Raw genomic sequence first — 20572 nt, forward strand, 5'->3', positions numbered from 1 at the left:
AACAAGCGAAGCATCCATGGAACTGGAGATCTAAAGTTTATTTTCTATAAAATTCAAATATAAGTGCACTTCATGTTATATAGATGTGTCAGTGTAGCTATAAATGTCCTCGCTGTGGAGGTGAGTGCGGTGACTAATTCTGTGATGTCACAGGAAACTGTATAACGGCGCTCTCTCTTGGTTGTAGATGCTGCTCTCTGCTTTTATCCAAGCTGTGAAATACGGTTGGCGTGCAGACGTCCTCGCTGCCTGGTGCTTCTTAAAATGCTCGACACGCTGCCAGAAGGCGCCACTAATCTCTGAACACTCTGAACGCCCGCACGTGTGTTTATCTCCTTCCCCACTTTTCCTCTCACCCCGCGTAACGAGGCGGCGTTTTGATGAGTCGACATAATTTGGTACCCGAGTGCTAATTGGAAAGAAAGTGAATGACGACAGTTTCTCATCAGCTTCCAGCCGCAGAGAAAAGAACGAGGAAGGGAAGCTGACGGGTGCACGGGCCCCGCTGTGGGGAACTGTTCCCCAACACTGATGAAAGGACCTGATGTTTCGCTCATCATCAGAATACTTTTGATCAGACTGAGCTTGGAGCTGATTATTAGACTTCTGTGCTGCTGGACCTGTTTGGTAGACACTGTGTATCTGAGCGAGTTTGTCAGGTTTTCGATCACATATGGGCCGACAGGTTTGGAGCATCATGATGAAAACTGCTCAGATACTGAGTGACAGCATCCTGTGAGGGGCTTTGAAGAAGTTTGGACGATATCTCTAGACGTGGCCGAGGGTCCAGAGTGTCGGCGGTCTTGTGGATCGTGTTGGTTCGTTAGCTTGCGTCGAGGTCGTTCACTGGTCTGTTTGAAGCGACGCAGATGAGAAGGAATCTCAGCTGGGTGCAGGGTGGAGTGCCCACTCTGGGAGAGGAATCGCGTCCCGAGTGATGGGGGTGTAGTATGTTCAGGTCTTGTTCTCAAGTGACGGCAGAGATGGATGCCACGCTGGCCTGTTGCAGTAACCAGAGAGGCGGAGCTGTCAGTTTATTGGAAGGAGACCAGAGGACAGATCCAGGACATGAATCTCAGACCTGGAGGAGGTGACTGGGGAGAGCGAGGTGTGGACATCTCTGCTCCCATGTCCTGGGTGGGTAGCAGAAAGCAGATTAATGGATGGATCCGAAACCATGTTTATGTTTAAGCAGAGCTGTGTCCTCGTCCTGCAGTCTTTCTGCCATCCAGGAAGCATGCGTCTCCGTCCTCTCGTCCTCCCAGTGTCCCGTCTGCTGTGAGCAGCAGGCAGGCGATGTGCTCACTCACCCGTGATGGATAAGCTGCTTCAGTATCAGGGTCGACGGGGGTTAAAGTGTGTCAGAGTGGCGAGGAGCGGTCAGCTGAGCGTGCGTATTTATTGATCCGTGCCAGAAACGGTGACCTCGTGCACCTCACACAAAAAGACACGCAGCATCATCAGAGAGGGTTTTCTTCTCCACGGCTGAATTTCCTGCACGTTTGCAGCTACGTCAGCGCGCCTCTCGTCTGCTCTCGGCTCGGTTTCTTTCCCGCCGTCACCCTTCACGGATGCACTCGTTCACCCAGATGCAGCGTCTGACTCACGAGCACTCGCACACTTACTCGCTGGGCGCTGTCAGCCGGGGGAGGGAGCTTCCTACCGTAATAGCTTTGGGAGGGCCTGACTGCACGAGAGTGTGATGAATAGAGCGGGCCGCGGCAGCTGAAGCTACCCTGGTGATGAAATGTGTGCACTTTATCATTTCCTGGAAAATGAGGAAGGAGAGCAGGAAAGGAAAGGGGGATGTCCCTCGGGGGGAGGAGGAGAGCAGGTCAGAAAGGAGGAAGGAGGGACGTTATGGATCCGCTCGTGACGTCTTATTCTTTATTGGTCCTTCATAAAAGCTCATTGCCTTAACTGTAGTCGTTGTGCTTCTGCTATGAAAGATGGAATCCTGTGATCTGATTAGAAAAGGAGCCGCATGCCTGGCAGGGCGGCGCAGGAACCAGCGCCATCAATCAAAGCTCCAAAAAGAGCGGAGACCCCGAGCGAAGCCCGCCGTCACGCTCTCCGCGTGTGAGCGTCTAAGCAACGTCGACCCCTGCCTGCAGAGGAGCGTACTGCAGCGCGGTCACTCTGAGCTGATGTCACTCTCCTGCAATCATCAGCTGCTCCTTTTTGAAGTTTTAATGGAGCTTTAGTTGGATCGCCGCTCTTCTTTTTTGGTTGCTTTTTGATGCGTCGAAATGCCCTGAAAGAGAAAACCGCAAACATGTTTCTCTCCTGTGATGCAAAAGCCCGATATCAAAGCAAAGGCTTTGTCTTTGGAGCTTTTATGTCTCCAACACATCATTTTTACAACTACACGTTTTTCACACACAGGCAACGGCTTAACTCCTCCGAACATCAGACTGACGCCTCTGCTCTGGTTTCCAGTCTGTGTGCTAACGATGCTAAATGATGATTACTGAGGTAGAAAATCAGATTTTTCTTCATGTGACAGGAAAGTTTTTGCACTACAGCTCAGCTCAGAGTCACGAAGAACAGAAGAGTCCACCTGAGGAGCCCTGATGCTGTAGATCGTGGCGGTTTGAGCGCCGGCAGGGCTGACGTCACTTTTGGTTTAGTGTTTAAATGTGTGAGCGGCCTTTAGGACAGTAATCTCAGAGTCGTTCACTACTCCCTAAAAACTGGCCACACGGTGGCGTACTCTGCATCACAAACCCACCCGGTGGAGCCCACGCCTCCCCGGGCTTCATGTATAAACGTATCGAGCGTCTGGCCTCGTAGCCGAGCCTCTCTCTGTGTGAGATATATTTCCACCGTGTGGAATTTCTCGGCCGGCCAAAGCTTCCTGCCCTCCTCTCCGTCTGTTTTCCCCTTTTTTCTGAGACATATTTTATTTCCTCTTCTCTTACTTGGCGTTTTTCTCGCAGATCTTGCATTTTTATCGAGTCAATTTGCATGGCCACGGGCAGCGATTTGTTTTATCTGTCGGGGCTCACGGTTGGTAATCGTATAACTATCAGCTTAAATGGAGAATCCGTCCTCTGCGGACCATAACGTTGACAAATCACTCTGTTATTATGCGCATGCTGTATTTGAGCCACGGTGAAGGCATCGCCCGCCGCCCTCCTATAGGCCGTGGTGATGCTGTCATCGATCATCGTGCCCCTCGCAGCCCTCTCTGTGAATACCAATAGGCTTTGACCTTGGCTTGTGTCTGGCGGGGAAGAGATGCTGCAAGATTATCAGATTATTGCTGGATAAGGCATGAACTCGTGTGATTGGTCAGTTTTCGGGCTCCCAACAGGGGGCTGCTTAAGCGGCAGCGTTACCCCTGGTGATGGGGCTCGTTGGGAATAGTTGTGGGCGATGACATGTTGGTGTAACGCAGAAGGTCGGCTCTATCACCGACAGGAGACGGCCTCACATCCAACATGCTGGTTCACACCATGTTCATGACATTCTTCTTTTATTGAGGTCAGCGGGGTTAAAAGGTCGGTCTCTGTTCCCTCAGAGGAACGTCCGGAGTCACAGGCTGAGCTCATCTCCAGATTAAAATGATTCTGCAGTCCAGCCTGAATCACAAAGAGCTGTTGGTACAGGTTTCCATTTAAACTTCATTCAATAACTGAATTCTGTGAAGCCCTGGGTGGACACACAAACCCACAGTGGTCACTGAAATATGGGAAAGTGAGCAAAAAGTAAAAATGTGCTGCTGGTGAACTTCAGGCGTTGCTTATGAATCGTGATTCATCAGAATCATAAAATAAATAATGAAAGCAGCCTGAGCAGAAATGATGGCGCACAGAAAATGTTAAACACAAGTCGATGATAAAGTGGGCGTGTCCTTAGCATCACAGGTGTGTGCCGTCTCAGGAGATGGACACAGAAATGTTAAAGGTGAAGGCGACGAGGCCGTGTCCGAGCAGCTCGATGTTCCTGTGACGACCCCTGACCTCTGACCCTCATGATCCAGGTCATGATTTCTGAGCTTGCTGCTGAGGCTGAGCGCTGAATCGCTCTGCAGAGCGTGTTGAGGGGTTTTTAAGATCCAACATGTGAACCTCAGGCTGAAACACTGACCTCGAGTCTCATATTTCATTCACTCGTTCATTTTTCTTCCATGTGCAGTCCTCACCTGTCTGCTGCTTTTACCATATTATTACATGGTAACGTTACAGGACAAAATCAAACATGAGATGGTGTCAACTTGGAAAAAATGATGGAAAATTCATCGACGGATAATAAAGGAAACACTTTTGAGTAAATGATTTTGCTGTTTTCCCGATAAGTCACTGAGACGCGTGCGGTGGAGAGGATCAGGAGGAACCAAACTGAGTGCTTGAGCCTTCAGCTGCCTGCTCCATGCCACTACGTGCATCTCTTCTGTGCTCGCCAAGTGTGACGGCGCTCCCGCGTACAAAGCGGTTAATTGATTCCTCCAAACCCATCTGGACAGCTAATGCCCAGAGTGAGCCTCAGTCTTGTTGTGGCCCCGAGAGTAATGAGGGGGTCCTCGGGGGGCTTAGAGTAGGCGGGCTCACGGGCGGGAGGTTGGAGCTGAGGTCTGGATTTGACGAGGCTTAGCGATGACCTCGGCGGGGAGGGAAGCAGCGAGGGGCTGAGGCGATAATCTGGGGAAGTGTTTATTTACTGGTGGTGCAGGGCAGCCTAGCAGGAGGCCAATGAGAATCATTAAGTCGCATCCATTATGCTAATAGTGGTAAACACATCGATTAGCCCTCTATCTGCCAGCTCCACTCATACGCTCTAATTAGGAAATCCATCGTTTCTCATCCACTAAAAAGTTTCTTTTGTAAACTGAAGCCGCTGAAAATCAAACAGCAGCTTTAGGACAAGACTTACAAGCAGATACCAGGCACCTGTGACCTCTGACCTCACTGCGCTGGAGCTGCTCGTACGTGTAATTCCTTTCATAACACGAGGTCGCGGTGCTAAAGACGTAGTATTTGTTTAGCTCCTTTAGTCATGATGGTTTTCTTTAACGCCCTGAAACCAGCCTGTTGTTGAGAATTCGAGCGGAAAAAATCGAATATTCAGCAAATCTTTCACCCTGGACTGAACCTCTCAGTCAGCTGACCGCGTGCCACACGGCTCGCGGCATTCTAGCAACCCGGCATTTCATCTCCGACAAAGTTATCCCGAGAGAAGTAAAGCAAGTGTGTAAGTCCATCTCTGAATGTTTGTAAAGCATTCCTGCGTTAACCTTAACGAGCGACTGCCTCTCGCTCTCCTGCTGCTACTTCAATCATGAAACTGCTTAACGATCAGCTGATCGGCTTTTCTGTCGGGAGTCCGTCTCTCTTGTTTGTTTTTGGCCCACTTTGCACCAGAAAGAGGAAACCAGCGGCTGAACAACAGCAGCACGTTTAAGCTTGATAAGCTGTTGTTAGAATGTATTTAATATTACTTTCTACACCAGGATCTTTTTCTACGTAGCTGACGGCTGGTAACTGTGCAGGGGCGGATCTAGCAAAGTTTAGCCAGGGGGGGCCGATAGGGCATTAACAGGGAAAAGGGGGCACAAAGACACACTTTTCTTTATTCTCATTTAAAATGTCGAGCTTTTAATAAATAATTATCCGAATCTTTCACCCAAAGTTTTAATCTGATGTAAAATGAATAGAAGTCAATTACTGTATATAGTAACTATTAAGTCTAATATATATACCCTAGTAAGCTATAGTACTTTTTACTTTGGGAAGGTACCATCTGTGCAGTCTGCAATTTTGTTGAAGAAAGATGTTGAATCTATTTAATATTTCTTGAAAAATAATTGATTTCTGTGCATTTTTTTTCACACTGCATCAAATTAAGGTTGATTACGTCGATTAAGCATCATGAGGTGGAGTGTGAGGGGTGGTTCCCTATTTTTTATTTATTTATTTTTGTTGTTGCTGGGAGTTGGAACCCTATTAGTTAGGTTGCTTAATATTTACACTAAGTACTCTTTAAAATACCAGAATAGGGAGGATGGTGTAGGTTTAAGTTTATTAGATTGATCAGTATTGCTGAACTATGAAATATTTTTTTTGTATACAGGTATAACAGAATAGCTTTAGTGTAGTTGTTGTTTTAAACTTGAGTATGAACTTGCAGACTTGCAATTTACACGTCTGTTTTGTTTCGACAGTCGATGCTGAGCGCTCAAAGCTCTGGAAATGATAAGAAGTTCCCTGAAGTGCTCGCGCTGTCCTGTGACTTCTGGGCAGTGTGCTGATGTTTCTGTTCTCTCTCTGCTTACCTTTCACACTGAACGCCGTCATTTATTTTGACTGTCGCGAAAACACCGCTGCTATCAAAACAACATCCATTTTTAATGATGCATGACTGATCGCCGTGAACATCTGTGCGCTCAATGATCTGTCATCACAGATAGTTTGTTACAGAATCTCTGAAAGCTCATCAACAACCTCTGTGAACTCTGTCACAGGGACCAGATGAGCATTTTCTCCCAGCACTGCTTGTACACATGACCTCTCACCTCCTGCTTCCTCCTCTTCTCACCTCCAGTAGATGTGAGTAGAGAGCTGGCTGCTCCAGGAAGTGTTTGATTTCAGCCCCGGGACTCTGGTCACTGGCTAAGCTCTGGAGCCTGTGTTTCTGTTCTCCCAGCGTCTCTTGGTGCTCTTCCCCTCGTTTGTGGCCTAACACTTTACAGATGCCTCCAGATCCATACCTCGATAAATAAAGCAAAACTAGCCAGCAGCGCTCCCGCTGGCACGTCCTGGTTTAGTGTTAAATGTTAGCTGTTCAGCCAAAAAGACTCTTTCTCTGATTCTGCTGCAGACTCTCTCTCTTCACAGTAGTTGATGTTCTGCTGCTGTAATTAACTGCTCTGTGTCAGTAGTGCTAATCAGTTTGTATTTGGAGTAATGTGCCTGTTGAGCTGTTTCATGCAGGTCTGAAAGCTCACACATGATACCAGCTCACCTTTATTTTGACGGCTGTGAACAGACATGCTGTCAGCAGTTACTCTGTTAGGATCTGATGGTTTAAGAGGCCTGTGCGAACGTCTACAGCTGGACCAGGACTCGCTCACGTCGCAGCTTCTCTCCTGATTGGAACTTGTTGTTTAGAGCGTTTCAAGGTTGTATTTGCCTTTCGAACCGTGCACAGCGTGAATAGCTTAACAGGCTCCCAGGGAGCTCGCTAAAGCAAAGTACTTTTCATTCTGCTGCTGTTTTCCTCGAGGAAAACCCCTCATTCACTGGCCCTGTCCTCACCTCCTCCATAAGTTACAACCAGCCATTTCCAGGTCTCACACTTGCAGCTATTGTGCTGCCACTCGGTGGAGATCGTTTACCGTTAGCTTGTTCAATTAACCCAGCAGGCATCCAGCATGTGTATGAAGCTTGTGGCTGATGGAAAGGTGATCCTTTTACATACTGGGCCGTTTGGATTTTGCCACACAGTTCCTGTGTGAGTTTGGCCTTTCAGTACAAAGGGAGACCTGTTAACCTCACTCCAATGTTGTGAGGCTTAAAAACATTTAACGTCCAACCCTGCATCAGACATTTACGTTCTCACGTGCACCTCTGTTGAGTAACGTCCAGAGAAGTGCATGGCTGCATGGCTGCAGGGCCGCAGGGCTGCAGGGCCGCAGGGCATGTGTGAGAATGATGTAAGACTTGGGAATAAAAATAAAGGTTATTTTAAACCGCTGCAGATTAGGTGGCTAAAAGAAGAGCACCGTGCATATGGAAATATGAACACGGCACTTAACATTCCCTGGAAATGTAAAACATTCCCTCGCACCCCAACAGAGGATATCGGCATCTTTCAAAGCCACGACGGAAAATCCTGAGTGAAAAGGGCAAACATCTTGGCAGATATCCTGCCCGCACTGAGGCTCGGTCATTCCGAGGCATACTTTCCACTTAGACCCATCCAGACACTCTAACTGGTTGGCCACTGGCAGAAACGATATCCGCTCCCCGTGTTTTAGAGGTCGTGTGTCCCGTGTAGCCCGAGATGGATGGGATGAGATGAGGGGTCAAGTCCTTGCTCACTCCGTGTCCCACTTTGGTGACAATGAAGCATATTCTGGTTGCTAGCACGCAGCGATCTTGGTGGAGATAAAGGCTTTATTCATGTGCTGCGGGCGGTCACAAAGAGGCAGATACAGCTCATCAGATCACAGGGGACTGGAAGAAGGGATGGAGAGAAGAGAGCGCAGTGACACGACGAATCAGGAGCTGCTTCTTCAACCAGGCGTTTGTGCCTGATGTGTCCAGCCGGGACCCGAGTGCAGCCGAGAGAAGGTGCTCATTAACCTCGTGCAGTGACGGGCATCGCCTCCACTGCCGGCCACACCGGCCCCCCTGCCCCGGGCTGCTTCTGCCCTCGTCAGTGTAATCAGCCGTGCTACATGACCAGATGAAGCCCCTCATTAATGAAGTGTCACAGGGACCGCCCACGCCACCTGTCCAAGTAAAGGACATCTCAGAGCTGCAGCTGAACCTGAGAGTCGTTCATTTGTGTGTGCATACATGTAAAGACCACACATGTGCCCACATGCACTTATGCACAACATACTGGGACCAAAATCTGCACCAGCTGAGCGCCGTATACTGGTCAATACTGGAAGATGGTCCAGTGCAGTGACGGTTATGACTTCAAGACTTCTTGAGCTGTAATCAAGGTTCAGTTGAGCTGTGTGTCTGTGAACACAACGTGTTGTAACATAAGCAAACGTCGTCTCACCTGATGAGTGAAAACGCTGCTTTGAGTCACTGGTTTGGCACCAGTGGGGTAAACACCAGCTCTTGAGCCAAGTTGGCCAAAACTTGGTGAGACTTGGTTTGTAGGTGCCGAAGAGTTTTTATGGACAGAAGAAATCTGCTGGACATTAGCTGCTTACTAAAGAGCCTCACACGAGGTGCCTAAATCAGCCGTCCCCAAGCCCCGAACCACGGCCCGGAACCAAACTGCTCACGGCCCAGAACCAAGCGACTCACGGCCCGGAACCAAACGACTCACGGCCCAGAACCAAACCAACCATGGCCTGGAACCAAACGGCTCACGGACCGGAACCAAACCAACCATGGCCCGGAACCAAACGGCTCACGGACCGGAACCAAGCGACTCACGGCCCGGAACCAAACGACTCACGGCCCGGAACCAAACCAACCATGGCCCGGAACCAAACGACTCAAGGACCGGAACCAAACGACTCACGGACCGGAACCAAGCGACTCACGGCCCGGAACCAAACGACTCACGGCCCGGAACCAAACCAACCATGGCCCGGAACCAAACGGCTCACGGACCGGAACCAAACCAACCATGGCCCGGAACCAAACGACTCACGGACCGGAACCAAGCGACTCACGGCCCGGAACCAAACGACTCACGGCCCGGAACCAAACCAACCATGGCCCGGAACCAAACGACTCACGGCCCGGAACCAAACGACTCACGGCCCGGAACCAAACCAACCATGGCCCGGAACCAAACCAACCATGGACCGGAACCAAACGACTCACGGCCCGGAACCAAACGACTCACGGCCCGGAACCAAACCAACCATGGCCCGGAACCAAACGGCTCACGGACCGGAACCAAACGACTCACGGCCCGGAACCAAACCAACCATGGCCCGGAACCAAACCACTCACGGCCCGGAACCAAACCAACCATGGCCCGGAACCAAACCACTCACGGCCCGGGCCATGAGTGGTTTGGTTCCGGTCCGCCAGAGCTGATGCTCAGGTGTGCAATTTATGGTTTTCAGGGTTTTTATTGTTAACTCTGTTTCCCCGGGTCTTTTCCCGTGTTGTAGTTGTGTGTCTTATTTTGAAAGAAATGTTTATGCGTTACCATAGCGATCAGAGAGCCAGAGAGGAGGATGTTACTCTCAGTGTTGTTGGTGCATTTCAGGAGGACGCTGCTAATAAAGTTACACAGTTACACATTGATTTCATGTTTATATTATATTTACAGAATACCACAGTTTCTGTCTCGGTCGTATCATTTTATTTTGTTGTATTTATCCGCGACACCTTAAAGGCCGGTCCATGAAAATATTGTCTGACATTAAACCGTCGGTGGAGCAACAAAGGTTGGGGAGCGCTGGGCTGCATGATTAAACATGCAACACAAATTGATGAAACTTCTTAAAATTCCTTGAAGGGTTTCAAGGAAACTCAAAGTAAAGCACTTTGTGACTGTCTGTGAAAAGCGCTTAATAAATAAATTCTACTTACTTACCAACGCTCCAAAAACACTCAAAGCTTTGGCTCCTGTCTGCTGCAGGCACTGCTGAGTTACTTGTTTATGAAATAATGAATGCAGTGCATAAGTTTGTCTTTGTTCAGTCCTACTTTTCATTTATTTATTTCTTAAAATGCTTTTTACTTTAATAACCCTGAACGTGGTTAGACCAGGCGCAGGTATAAGTCAGCTTTGTGGTTTTCTGTCAGCTGATACTTCAGCGCAGGTTTTAGTGGGATTCGTCTCTTTGCTGCAGCACCATGCAGTAGTTCTACTGCCTGTCTTTGATTTCCAGCTGAACTGTAGCAGGGATGACGTGGCTGAATTTGAGAGTAGATGAGGGTTTTATTTGTCCTCAGCAAAAGTTGGAATTCTAACAAAAAAGAAAAAGAAGCCTGGGAGGAAGGAAGGAAGGAAGGAAGGAAAGGAGGGGTGATGGGAAGCGTGGATGGACAGGTTTTGATCAGGCCTGTGTTTCTATAAATAGCTCATTCTGCCTTCATCTGTCTGTTTTCACCCAATCACCACGCTGCCTCAGTCCAAAAGTCGCTATTGATTAAGGACAGAAGCAGACGCGCTCTGCTCGGCGAACCTCGCATACAAATCTGTGACTGCCGATTTATAGCTTAGGCTTGTCGCATAATCCCATTAGAGTCCTTTAAGCAAGGCATCTTCAACTGATCCTCCTGCTTTGAAAAGTGGGGAGAGGTCTCCTCCTTCTCTGACAGGGAGGACGAGGAGGAGGATGAGGAGGAGGAGGATGGTGGTGCCGCTTTGGAGTCACATGACTGATTTGTGTCTGTTGCGGGGAGTGCAGGCAGCTGGCCAAAGTCGTCCCTCCCTCTCTCTCCATCCTTCGCTCTGTCTCGCGCTCTCTCGCCCTCGAACACACGCGTTCGTTAGCGTGCTACAGCAGATTGCATGCGTGCGTCCGTGCATGAGTGCTGCCGCCAGCTTCTGCAGATACACATGTGGTGACCGTGTGCCGTCCTGTGGCCCGAGCTGCCCGATCACTAACCATGTCCCTCTTGTGTTGCTTCTCTCTCAGGGACTATGGCTCCAAGCGCAAGTCGGGTAAGTCCAACGTTTTTCTTCATAGCTCTTCCTAAAGTTGACTTTAACCTTCCTTCTCTTTCCACTTGTTGCTCCTTGAGATCCACATCCAGGGGGGTGGGGGGGGTTGTGTCTGTGTCACGTACGAGTCTTAAACAGGACTGCGGATTGTCTGCCGCTCATGTGATGTCAGTGTGTGGTTTGTAAACTAGCCCCGCTCTGTGCTTTGGGCTGGGTTCAAACAGCTGTCAGGCTGTTTCCTTCTGGCTGCAGATTTGCCTCACAGCCCAGGGTGGGGTTCAGAAATATCTAGTAGCTTTTTGGCACGTCAGAATAAAGTCGTTAGAGATCTGATGCGATCAGAACGACTGGATTGTTTCCCCGAGTCTTCAGTCGAAGTGGCAGGCAAAGCATTCTGGGTGACACACGTCTAGTTTCCTTAATAATTCAACATGAAGATGAAGGGATGTGTCTTTGTCAGCACAGGTGCGTCTGAAGGTACGGAGATCAACCTGATCATTGGCTGTCACACATGGTTGTAACAGAATAAGGTTAATAGCATTCAGTAATAAATGTCATGGCTGGGCTAATAAGCAGAAAACAACCATCTGACTGTAAAACCGTGACTGTGAACGAGCTTTAGCCTCATTAAGAAGGTATTAGCTACAGAATAGCTGCTTAACAAAAGACTGGTACATGTGAGTCCCTCATCTATGGGAACCCTGCATGTTTAAGGCTGTAGAAATGCCTCCTTATGAATTATTGAAGGGAAAATGCAGGAAGTAGGCTGTGGATATCGGAGACTATGGTTCTCTTGGCCTACTTGATGTCTTGATTTCCAAGCAGCTTGAAGGTTGTGATAGGTGATTTCCTCTGAGAAGAACACTCTGGCAAATGATCGTGAGTTTATTTTTGGCCTGAAAGCACAGAGCTGCGAGAGACGGGTTATTATTCAGTTACGTCCACGTACCTCGCAGTGATTTGATTTCTCGGAGGCTGATTGCTTCTGCGGAAAAGCAGCTTGTGATTTTTCACTGCAGGCTCTGAGGCAGGCGGCTCCTGTAACATCCGCGTCTGCCGACGTAGTCTTTGGGATGCTGCCCGGTTGGACGGCAGCCCACTGACCCACTCGTCTCTGCTGCAGCACGACCTCAAGTATCATGAAGTCAGTCAGTGTTGCAACAGGGTGTCTGAACTTCTACTTTAAATTTCAGAGAGATTACAAAACGTCTGAAACATTTCAGTAAGTGCAAAGTAAAGGAACAGTATCTGTTAACGAAGGAAAGGCAACACACTTCTTCTGTGGTTTGGTTCTGGCAGAGACCTGGAAATGGCAGAACCAGTTCGAGTCCTTATATACCAAACATGTCAGAGTTTACACGCAGAGGTGGTGAGTTACGCAAAGCTGATTAAACCGTTTAGCTGTCGAGCGTTCAAACCGTTCACTATCTGCTGTACGCACAGAGAAACCCCCACAATCCATCCTGGTTGCTCCTGTTCATTTACCAACATTTACAGTCACAGCTGTTAGTCTCACTGTTCATTCTTCTTCATACTGCAAGTCATCATCGTCTTCTCCGTACTTCCTTGTTGAAGTTTGAAGGGACGGTCCAGTTTGGTTTAAACGTGACCATTAAAGCTCATCACAGCTAACATCCAGCATGACCTTTAACCTTTCACATCCACACTGCAGAACAGCGTCTTTGTGACTCACATGTCCTTTGAAATAATTTCACATTATTGATTTAATAATGAATTATGGTCAGCTAACTGTTTTAGCGTCCATCAACAGCTCTGTGCCAAAACGTAGGCTGCGTCCTCCTGAGGCCGATTACGACGCGACGAAGATTTGAAGGATGGGTCGGGTGTGTCCTTCGTGGCCCACCATATCCCAGAATTCATAGCGTGGCCCAGCCAACTCCAGTTTCCAACAATGGCAGCTACTCAGTTTAAATATTACTCTTATTAATCTTTCTGGGTCACAAAATAAACTTTTAAGATATTTTCAGGCGAGACTGTGGCTGTGCAAACTTCTGTTTGTCAAGACATCACATACTTGCAAGATTGGTCCAATATTTTCGGAGACGCCTGTTACCCACCCGCTCGATAGCTGACCGGGAGGTCAAGGGTCACTCGAGCCTACTCAGGTTTAGCGTAATATATGAGTCACTTAGATAATTTAAAAATGTTATTGTTTGGCTTTTTTCAGTGTTTCATTTGTTCCTGAGTAGAGGGACAAGAAGGCTAGACCGTCCAGTTTCACGGCCCACGTAGACTGCGGAGGCCGGAGCCACAGGAGGATGCGGCCTAGGAATTGGGACACTGCTAATGTTAGCTTACTGTTAGCATTGTACTCCCGACTGCTGGCTAACAGTTTAACAGCTAGCTATACCTTCAGCTTAACACATTTTGTTGATTATTAGCTAACAATATATTCATGCCTATAGTATTAGTCGATACCTTTGGCTAATTTAACACTTTACTTTTTGAACGGTTGCTTATTTTATTATTATTATTAATCAAGTCATTAATCAAACTCCGGCTCAGACGTGTTCAGCTCAGTTTTTTCTTCCCTGGTTTTTCATGTCTGACTCCTGCAGGGCTGTTCGGCTCACTAAATGTCATATTGAACAAATCTCTGACCTGACAGTTCTCCACCAACACCAGGCGTCTGCAGTAACTCCTGTTTTCTGTCGTCTGCACTAATTAGCCTGATTAGGAGACCCTGGCTGTCGCTGTGCTGCGCAGACGACACGGACGATCTGCTGATGCTTTCAGTTTTCCTCTTCCAACAACACAGGACATAAAAATGAAGAACTAGTCCTTCATTTATTCCACAAACGAGACATAAAGCACAGCTTTGTGTTGGCAAAAGTAAAAATTGGTTTCTTATCATTGTTGTTTAATCGTTTATAAGATGAAAGAACACAATGGAAAGAGAACAGCTGATCACTGGTGACAGCTGCAGATGCTCATCTGTGATGGAGGGTTTGTGCGTCGTGAGGCTTACAGGAAACCAGTCTGAGTGCTGGTTATTATTCTCTGGCCTTCACATTGTGAAATCATAGGCAGGTTTAGTCTGTTGCCACATTATTGTGTTTGGCCTTCCTTTGTTTGCTGTGCGCAGAGATGATGTTGGTTGCATCTGCCAACAGCCGTCCTGTTAATTTGAAACAAACCGTTGGTGGCGGTGCATCCGTCACTTCCCCCGAATCAAAACACTTTTCGCAAAAACACAAGATGTTTCTCACAACAGACGTAAACTGATTGTGTAACTACACAAATTCACAACAGATGAGATGGAAGTTGTGTCGCTTGTTTAGCGCACGTAATCCCCCACGATGAAGGCCAGACGCCATAGACGTGATGAACAGTCAGCGTTTGTCGCTGACGCGGTCGTTTGCAGGTCTCTCGGACGTCAGGCGGACACGTGTGAGTTAAACATCGTCAGTTTGAGGGGAGCGCGGCTCGTACTCCTCCGTGTGAGAGGAGCGGGCGGAGGAGGGAGGCGCAGCTGTGCGGCAGGAGCGTGTTTGTTTACGTGGCGCAACAGATAAGATTTCAGACGTGTGTGTGTGTGTGTGTGTGTGTGTGTGTGTGTGTGTGTGTGTGTGTTACAAGCTGTACAAAGTCATTTAGCAGTTTTACAGTCAGTGTTGAGCAGTTTGCATGTAAGCTGTCCACCTCAGGCTGCTGTTTGCACATCAGGAGCTCCTCTGTCAGCGCGCACACACACACACACACACACACACACACACACACACACACACACACACACACACACGCACACACACACACACTTTCATGCTCCATCAGCTGCCACTTTGTAACGATAAAACTCTTGTTTTTGTTGACTCCTCCTCTAACGTCACTCTGAGCACCTGTTTGAAGCATGATGTCAGCACAGTGCTGGGTCGACTTCAGCTGAAAATGATCATTGTCTTCTCGAGCTGCATCCACGAGGCTTTGCAGTAATACGGAGCGGCGCGAGTTCGTCCCAGAGGAGCGCTCATTTAAAATTGGAGGAGGTGATGTTTGAGATGGAGGCGAGCCGGGCTGGATTGGGGAGAGGTTGGACTGAAGCGACGGCGTCCTTTGTGGGCAGATGTGATTTGAGCTCCTCGCTGAGATCGGGGGGGTTTCACTGGAGTTTGACCTTCACGCGTCTCCTCCTCGTGTTGTTTGCACACAAATGTCGTTTGTCTCTGATGTTTGCGTCGCAGTCAGACTCGGCGTCTCTCCTCGCTAAACGTGGCATCAATGCGAGTTAGGTTTTGCCCGCGGTTTGACATTGTTAGTGTCCCCGTCGGCCGCTGTGCTTTTTCACGAGCGCTGAATCGATGCTGGTTTCTGTGATTTGTTACTGGTCCCTTTTGTCTTGGTGACGGGGTGATGGTGTATCCTTCTGTGGTAGCGCAGTGTTGGCTGGCTGTGTAATGACCTTTCAGAGGTAAGGCTGGAGCTTCACTTTGACATTTTTAATGGGGATTAATGGACTTTGCTTATCTGATAAATATTTAAAAGTGCAGAGAAAATGCTCGCGTACTCCACCCAAATTAAATATTCTATTATAAGTGTCTTTGGCTCCGTCTCCCCCCGACAGGCTCAGCCTGCTCCCCACTCTGTTCAGCACCAGTTCAGCACCAGTTCAGCACCAGTGGGTCCCAGCTGTGTGCAGTTAGGTTCATGCTCTGTGTCTGACCCCAAAGCTTGGACCTCCTGATTAGATAATGACTGACTGAGACATTAATCGCTTACACATTCTTGTATTCAGTTGTGCTGTGTGGGAATGTAGCTGTAGCTTTCCTTGTGCTTTCTTCTGATGTTGAAATGCAAACGTTAGCATGCTAAACTGCAGCGGTGCGCATGCCAACCATTGTAGCTGCTAGCATTGTCACATCAATGGCTAACTGACATTAGCACTTAGCACAAGGTACCACTGTGCAGACTCTCAGAGCTAGCGTCGGTGTTGACGCCACGTGCAGCTTTCAGCAGGTGCTGCTACTCAGACGTGTTTGGTTGACTGATGGTGAAGAAGCGTGACGATCGCGGCGGTTTTGGTAGTTTGCTGGTCTGAAGCATTCAGGTCCAAGGTCAGAGAAACTCCTCACACCAGCTGTCAGTGGCACGGTGGTGGAGGGATGATGGTTTGGGCACCGAGCAGTCGCTCAGTAGATGCTGAACACTTCTGTTTACCAAAGTATGACACAGATGTGAAGCCGTCTGTCTGTCAGCTACACGACGGCGATCACAGCACAGCAGCGAAAACACTACGTCCAGATGAACTTCACCATTCATTATAAGATTATTTCCTGTTTTTACTCTTGTGGCAGATCATGTTTTCAGTCCATTTTCTTATAAATTGGTTGAAAATCTCTCTGATAGTTTCATGGACACTACAAACATCAGCAGCAAATCAGACGCTGATTTTGGGGGAATTTAAATGCATCATATTGAGATTTCAAATCAAAGCGTTCTTGCTTCCTGTTGTGCTTCAGAAAAGTCGTACAGATATGCACTCATGCTGGATGTCGTAGTCCTTACAGTCCTCAGGCAACGCGTTCATCTTGTTGATGGACTGATTTGTCAGGATGTGCTGTACTGTCAGCAAAATCAACTTTTGTACTTATCATCAACTTGTTGACAGAAAAACTGGACACAGCTGATAGGCCCCTCCAGTCCAAACACAGAGAAAAGTACCTCAGAGACGTCACTTCTGACGCTTAATTGCTGGGTAATGTAGACGTTTGGGGTCAGAAATGCAGGAAAATTACAGAGGAAACGCTGCCGGGTCGGCTGGTGTGTGGCATCATCTTCCAAGCCTGAAAAGAATTAAGTGTCCGTGTGCGTGTTTGTTTGAAGGGGGAGAGGGTTAGGGTGGAGAGCAGAGCTAATATCATTCAGATGTTGCGAGCGGCTCTGAGAGCGGCGGGTGGGGAATAATAACGGTAGACTGTCAGTGTGTAGGGTTTGACCCTGGCTGACCTGGGACCAGCCGTATCCCACCCTGTGGGGCTAACTTCAATCCACCGGAGCTCCCGAGGCTCAGGAGGACGACGAGAGGGGATTTAGCTTTTATTATCTCACGTGAGTCCACGGAGGAGAGCCGCGGCCTCACGACAGGGACGGCGCCCAGTACAGCCGCGAATCAGAGCGTCCGTTTACCTCAGTGCTGAATTTGAATGTGGACTCTGCTGTGCTTTATTTGATAAAGACCTGCTTCTGATCATCTTTGAACTGCTGTTCGCTCAGAAAACATGCGCACAAACCTTTTTTCTGTTTGGCTTCGTTTTTGTTCCAGTTTAGATATTTAACACTTCTGGCTTTAAGCTTTTCCCATCTTACAGAAGTCTGAGAACCTGCTCAGCCGCCTGCTGCCGTCAGCATTGTGTGCTGCAGAAAACAGATGATGTGGTTGGAGTATTCACTTCTCGTATGTGTGCTGGTGTCCTTAACGACTCCCTGTAGTGCGCTCCACACTCACTGTCTGCCGTTTTATTGGAGTGTAAACCTGTCAGAAATGCTCGTTTGATGCTCGTTTCCACAGCTTTGATAGAAACACTGTTTCGTCAGACTCGTTTACCCTGTTTGATATTCAGCTTATTTATACTGCAACGCTCCACATACATAAGTTTATCCTCGTGTTTATTCTTTAGTGTTCAAATGAAACATTTTCACCGATTTGGCCCCGAAACAGAAGACTGCCACCGGCCGGGTCACCAGCGATCCGCTGGGGTCGGGTTAGGGCTGCGTCTCAGCCGCACAGTCGCTGTTTCCAGAACTACGAGACGCTTCAGATGAGGTACTGTAGATGCATTTAGGCCTCTGCCGTTGGGTTAAATAAGCTGCGTCATTTCTAGTGTTGTGGAGGCGCCTCCACGCTTTGATCCTTGCTATGACTTTGACGTGCTTCTTTGAGTTTGGTCTGGTTCGAGACGACGCTTTAAGTCATCACAGTGTAGTCGCTGTGTCATGCTCGCACCTCCCCGTCTCCTCTGATGCATTGCGTTTAATTTCCTGGTTTGGGGCTGCTGGTGTTTTCGGTGTGGAGACGGGAGCGTCTTTAGAAGTGGCTCACGCCCCTCAGACATTCCTCACACAGCGATGGAAGAAATGGAGAAAGATGAAACGGGGGTGGGATGGGTGTAGCGAGAAGTGGAGCTGGTGTGTCATTCCTGGATCCGGTGCTAAATGTGAAAGGATCTTATCTGTGCCACGTTTTATTTCGTGTTCAGTGGGTGTGAGAGCGGCGTGCTGCAACATAGTTTTGCTTCTGCATGCCGTCAAACTGAATAATCTCTCTCTGCTTCTTTCCTTCCTTCTCCTCGTCTGCAGTGTGGATGTACGGCTTTACAGACAGCCCGAGGAAAGAGGCCTCAGGTAGATATGCATGCGCTGCTGTGCTCGCGCGACATGCTAGCTGCATCCCTTTTAGGTTTTCGGTTTATTTCTTTTCGCACTTCAGCTTTCTCTCAACATCTGCTTTGCATGCTCCCCCCTCTTTCCCCCAACCCATCCGCTTAAATTCAGCTTCTCTGTCTGCAGCGTTCTCATCCATCTCCGGGTGGATAGAGCTGCTGGAGCCATAAAGCAGCTGGCTGCAGAACGTGGACTTCAGGCCTGCATGTGGTGCATGAAGTGCATTGGTGTGAAATAAGGTGTCAAGTCTGATCTTTCACATTTGTTTTGATCGCTGCCGCTGAGCTCCGTTAACTGTGGGAGTGCAGGAATGATGAGTGAGGGCGACCAAAGAAGAACAGCTGATGTTCCAGCTGAGAGCATTTCTCCTGACAGTATACAAGCGCGTAGCTTCGTGTAGCTTCACGTATCCGAGGCTCAGATATCAAAAGTTGTTCCTTAAAACTGTCAAAGTGCTGCTTTGGGACAAAAAGTAATTGTAAAACTTTCTCAAACATTATTAACTTAGACAAGGAATGTTTTGCAATTGGTTCTGGAATATCGAAGAAGAAGGAAAGCGGTCTTTATTGCTCAGCAAGGCGTGGTTGCCATTACCGCAGCGTAAAGCTTTCAAATAGCTGGATCTGTGCTGCTTTATTACTTCAGGCTGGCTTTGACTGCGTCCTCCACGTACGCTGCTTACTCACTCACACATTAATCCTGCTGGAGGAGATGCTAAAGTGGAATTCCCGCCCTCACCCAGTGGTGAAGTAAATTTATGAGCATTCCAAGGTGTTCGATGCCAGTCCTGCTTCACATGCGAAGATGCTTAACTGTGTTTTAGGCATACTAAAGCACTAAATGCCTAACATTTTCCAAGATGCTTCAATGCTAGCTGCATTCTGTGTACTGCAGGACTAAAGACAGTTAACCTTAACAGTGGGGTGTCCAGACTCTCCCCCAGAGATAGGGTGAGGAGTTCGGCTGTTCAGGACAGGCAGCGAGCAGCGTCGCTACTCCATCATCTGACTGCCTCCTGGACTCCTGGGAGGACACATAAACCAGGGGTGGGGACCTCCAGGCCTCGAGGGCCGTTGTCCTGCAGGTTTAGATGTGTCCTTGATCCAACACAGCTGATTTAAATCGCTAAATGACCTCCTCAACATGTCCTGAAGTTCTTCAGAGACCTGCTAAGGAACTAATCATTTGATTCAGGGTGATATCTAAAACCTGCAGGACACCGGCCCTTGAGGCCTGGAGGTCCCACTCCTGCTATAGACGGATTATAGGTGGATCTAGCTGGTGTGATACCATCCACTGGTTTCTGAAGTCTCGGTTTGAAGACTCAACGTGAGTCTTTTCAGAATCGTCATCGTGGGGTTTTAAAACCAGACGTGATGGGGGGGGGGGGCACTCAGCACATCCGGTTTCAATCACAAGCTGTTTGCCAATGTCAGGATTAATTAAGTTTTTTATTCAATATGATCCCAAATACGTGACCATAGGCTCAGCAGATCAATGGTATCGCCCCCTGGTGGTCATTATAAAGAAGAGGAGTTTGAGTCTGTTCCACATTGATGTCACCTTTGAGATGTAGAAGCGGTGTCCAGAGACCCCGGGACAGACCCCGATGACGTCTCTCGACTGGCTCGTGTCTCATCTCCTCCCAGAGGAGCTGCTGAACCACAAATCACACATGTGGCAGAAATGGACGAATTTTTCATTTTGTTCGCTAAAATCTAGTGAAATCGAGGGTTTTGGAGTTCAGGGTAGGAGTTATGGCCTGTATTTATATAGCGCTTTTCTAGTCCCTAAGGACCCCAAAGCGCTTTACATATCCAGTCATCCACACATTCACACACTGGTGATGGCAGCT

The 20572-nt window shown here is 48.4% G+C and overlaps 1 protein-coding gene across 5 annotated transcripts in view; it reads left to right on the top strand.

Annotated features, from left to right (window-relative positions):
* The window catches only part of sh3pxd2aa (SH3 and PX domains 2Aa), a 94879-nt gene that overhangs the window by 41952 nt on the left and 32355 nt on the right, over nucleotides 1-20572 (top strand). For 3 of the 5 annotated variants that reach the window (XM_026169662.1, XM_026169658.1, XM_026169659.1), the window contains exons 6-7: nucleotides 11294-11319; nucleotides 18634-18678. In XM_026169662.1, coding sequence (XP_026025447.1) covers nucleotides 11294-11319; nucleotides 18634-18678 — 71 coding nt within the window. The remainder of the gene's footprint in view (nucleotides 1-11293; nucleotides 11320-18633; nucleotides 18679-20572) is intronic. The other 2 variants (XM_026169660.1, XM_026169661.1) reach the window with 1 other exon arrangement.

This window comes from Astatotilapia calliptera, chromosome 6 (assembly GCF_900246225.1).
Source record: "Astatotilapia calliptera chromosome 6, fAstCal1.2, whole genome shotgun sequence".
NCBI classification, from domain to species: Eukaryota; Metazoa; Chordata; class Actinopteri; order Cichliformes; family Cichlidae; genus Astatotilapia; species Astatotilapia calliptera.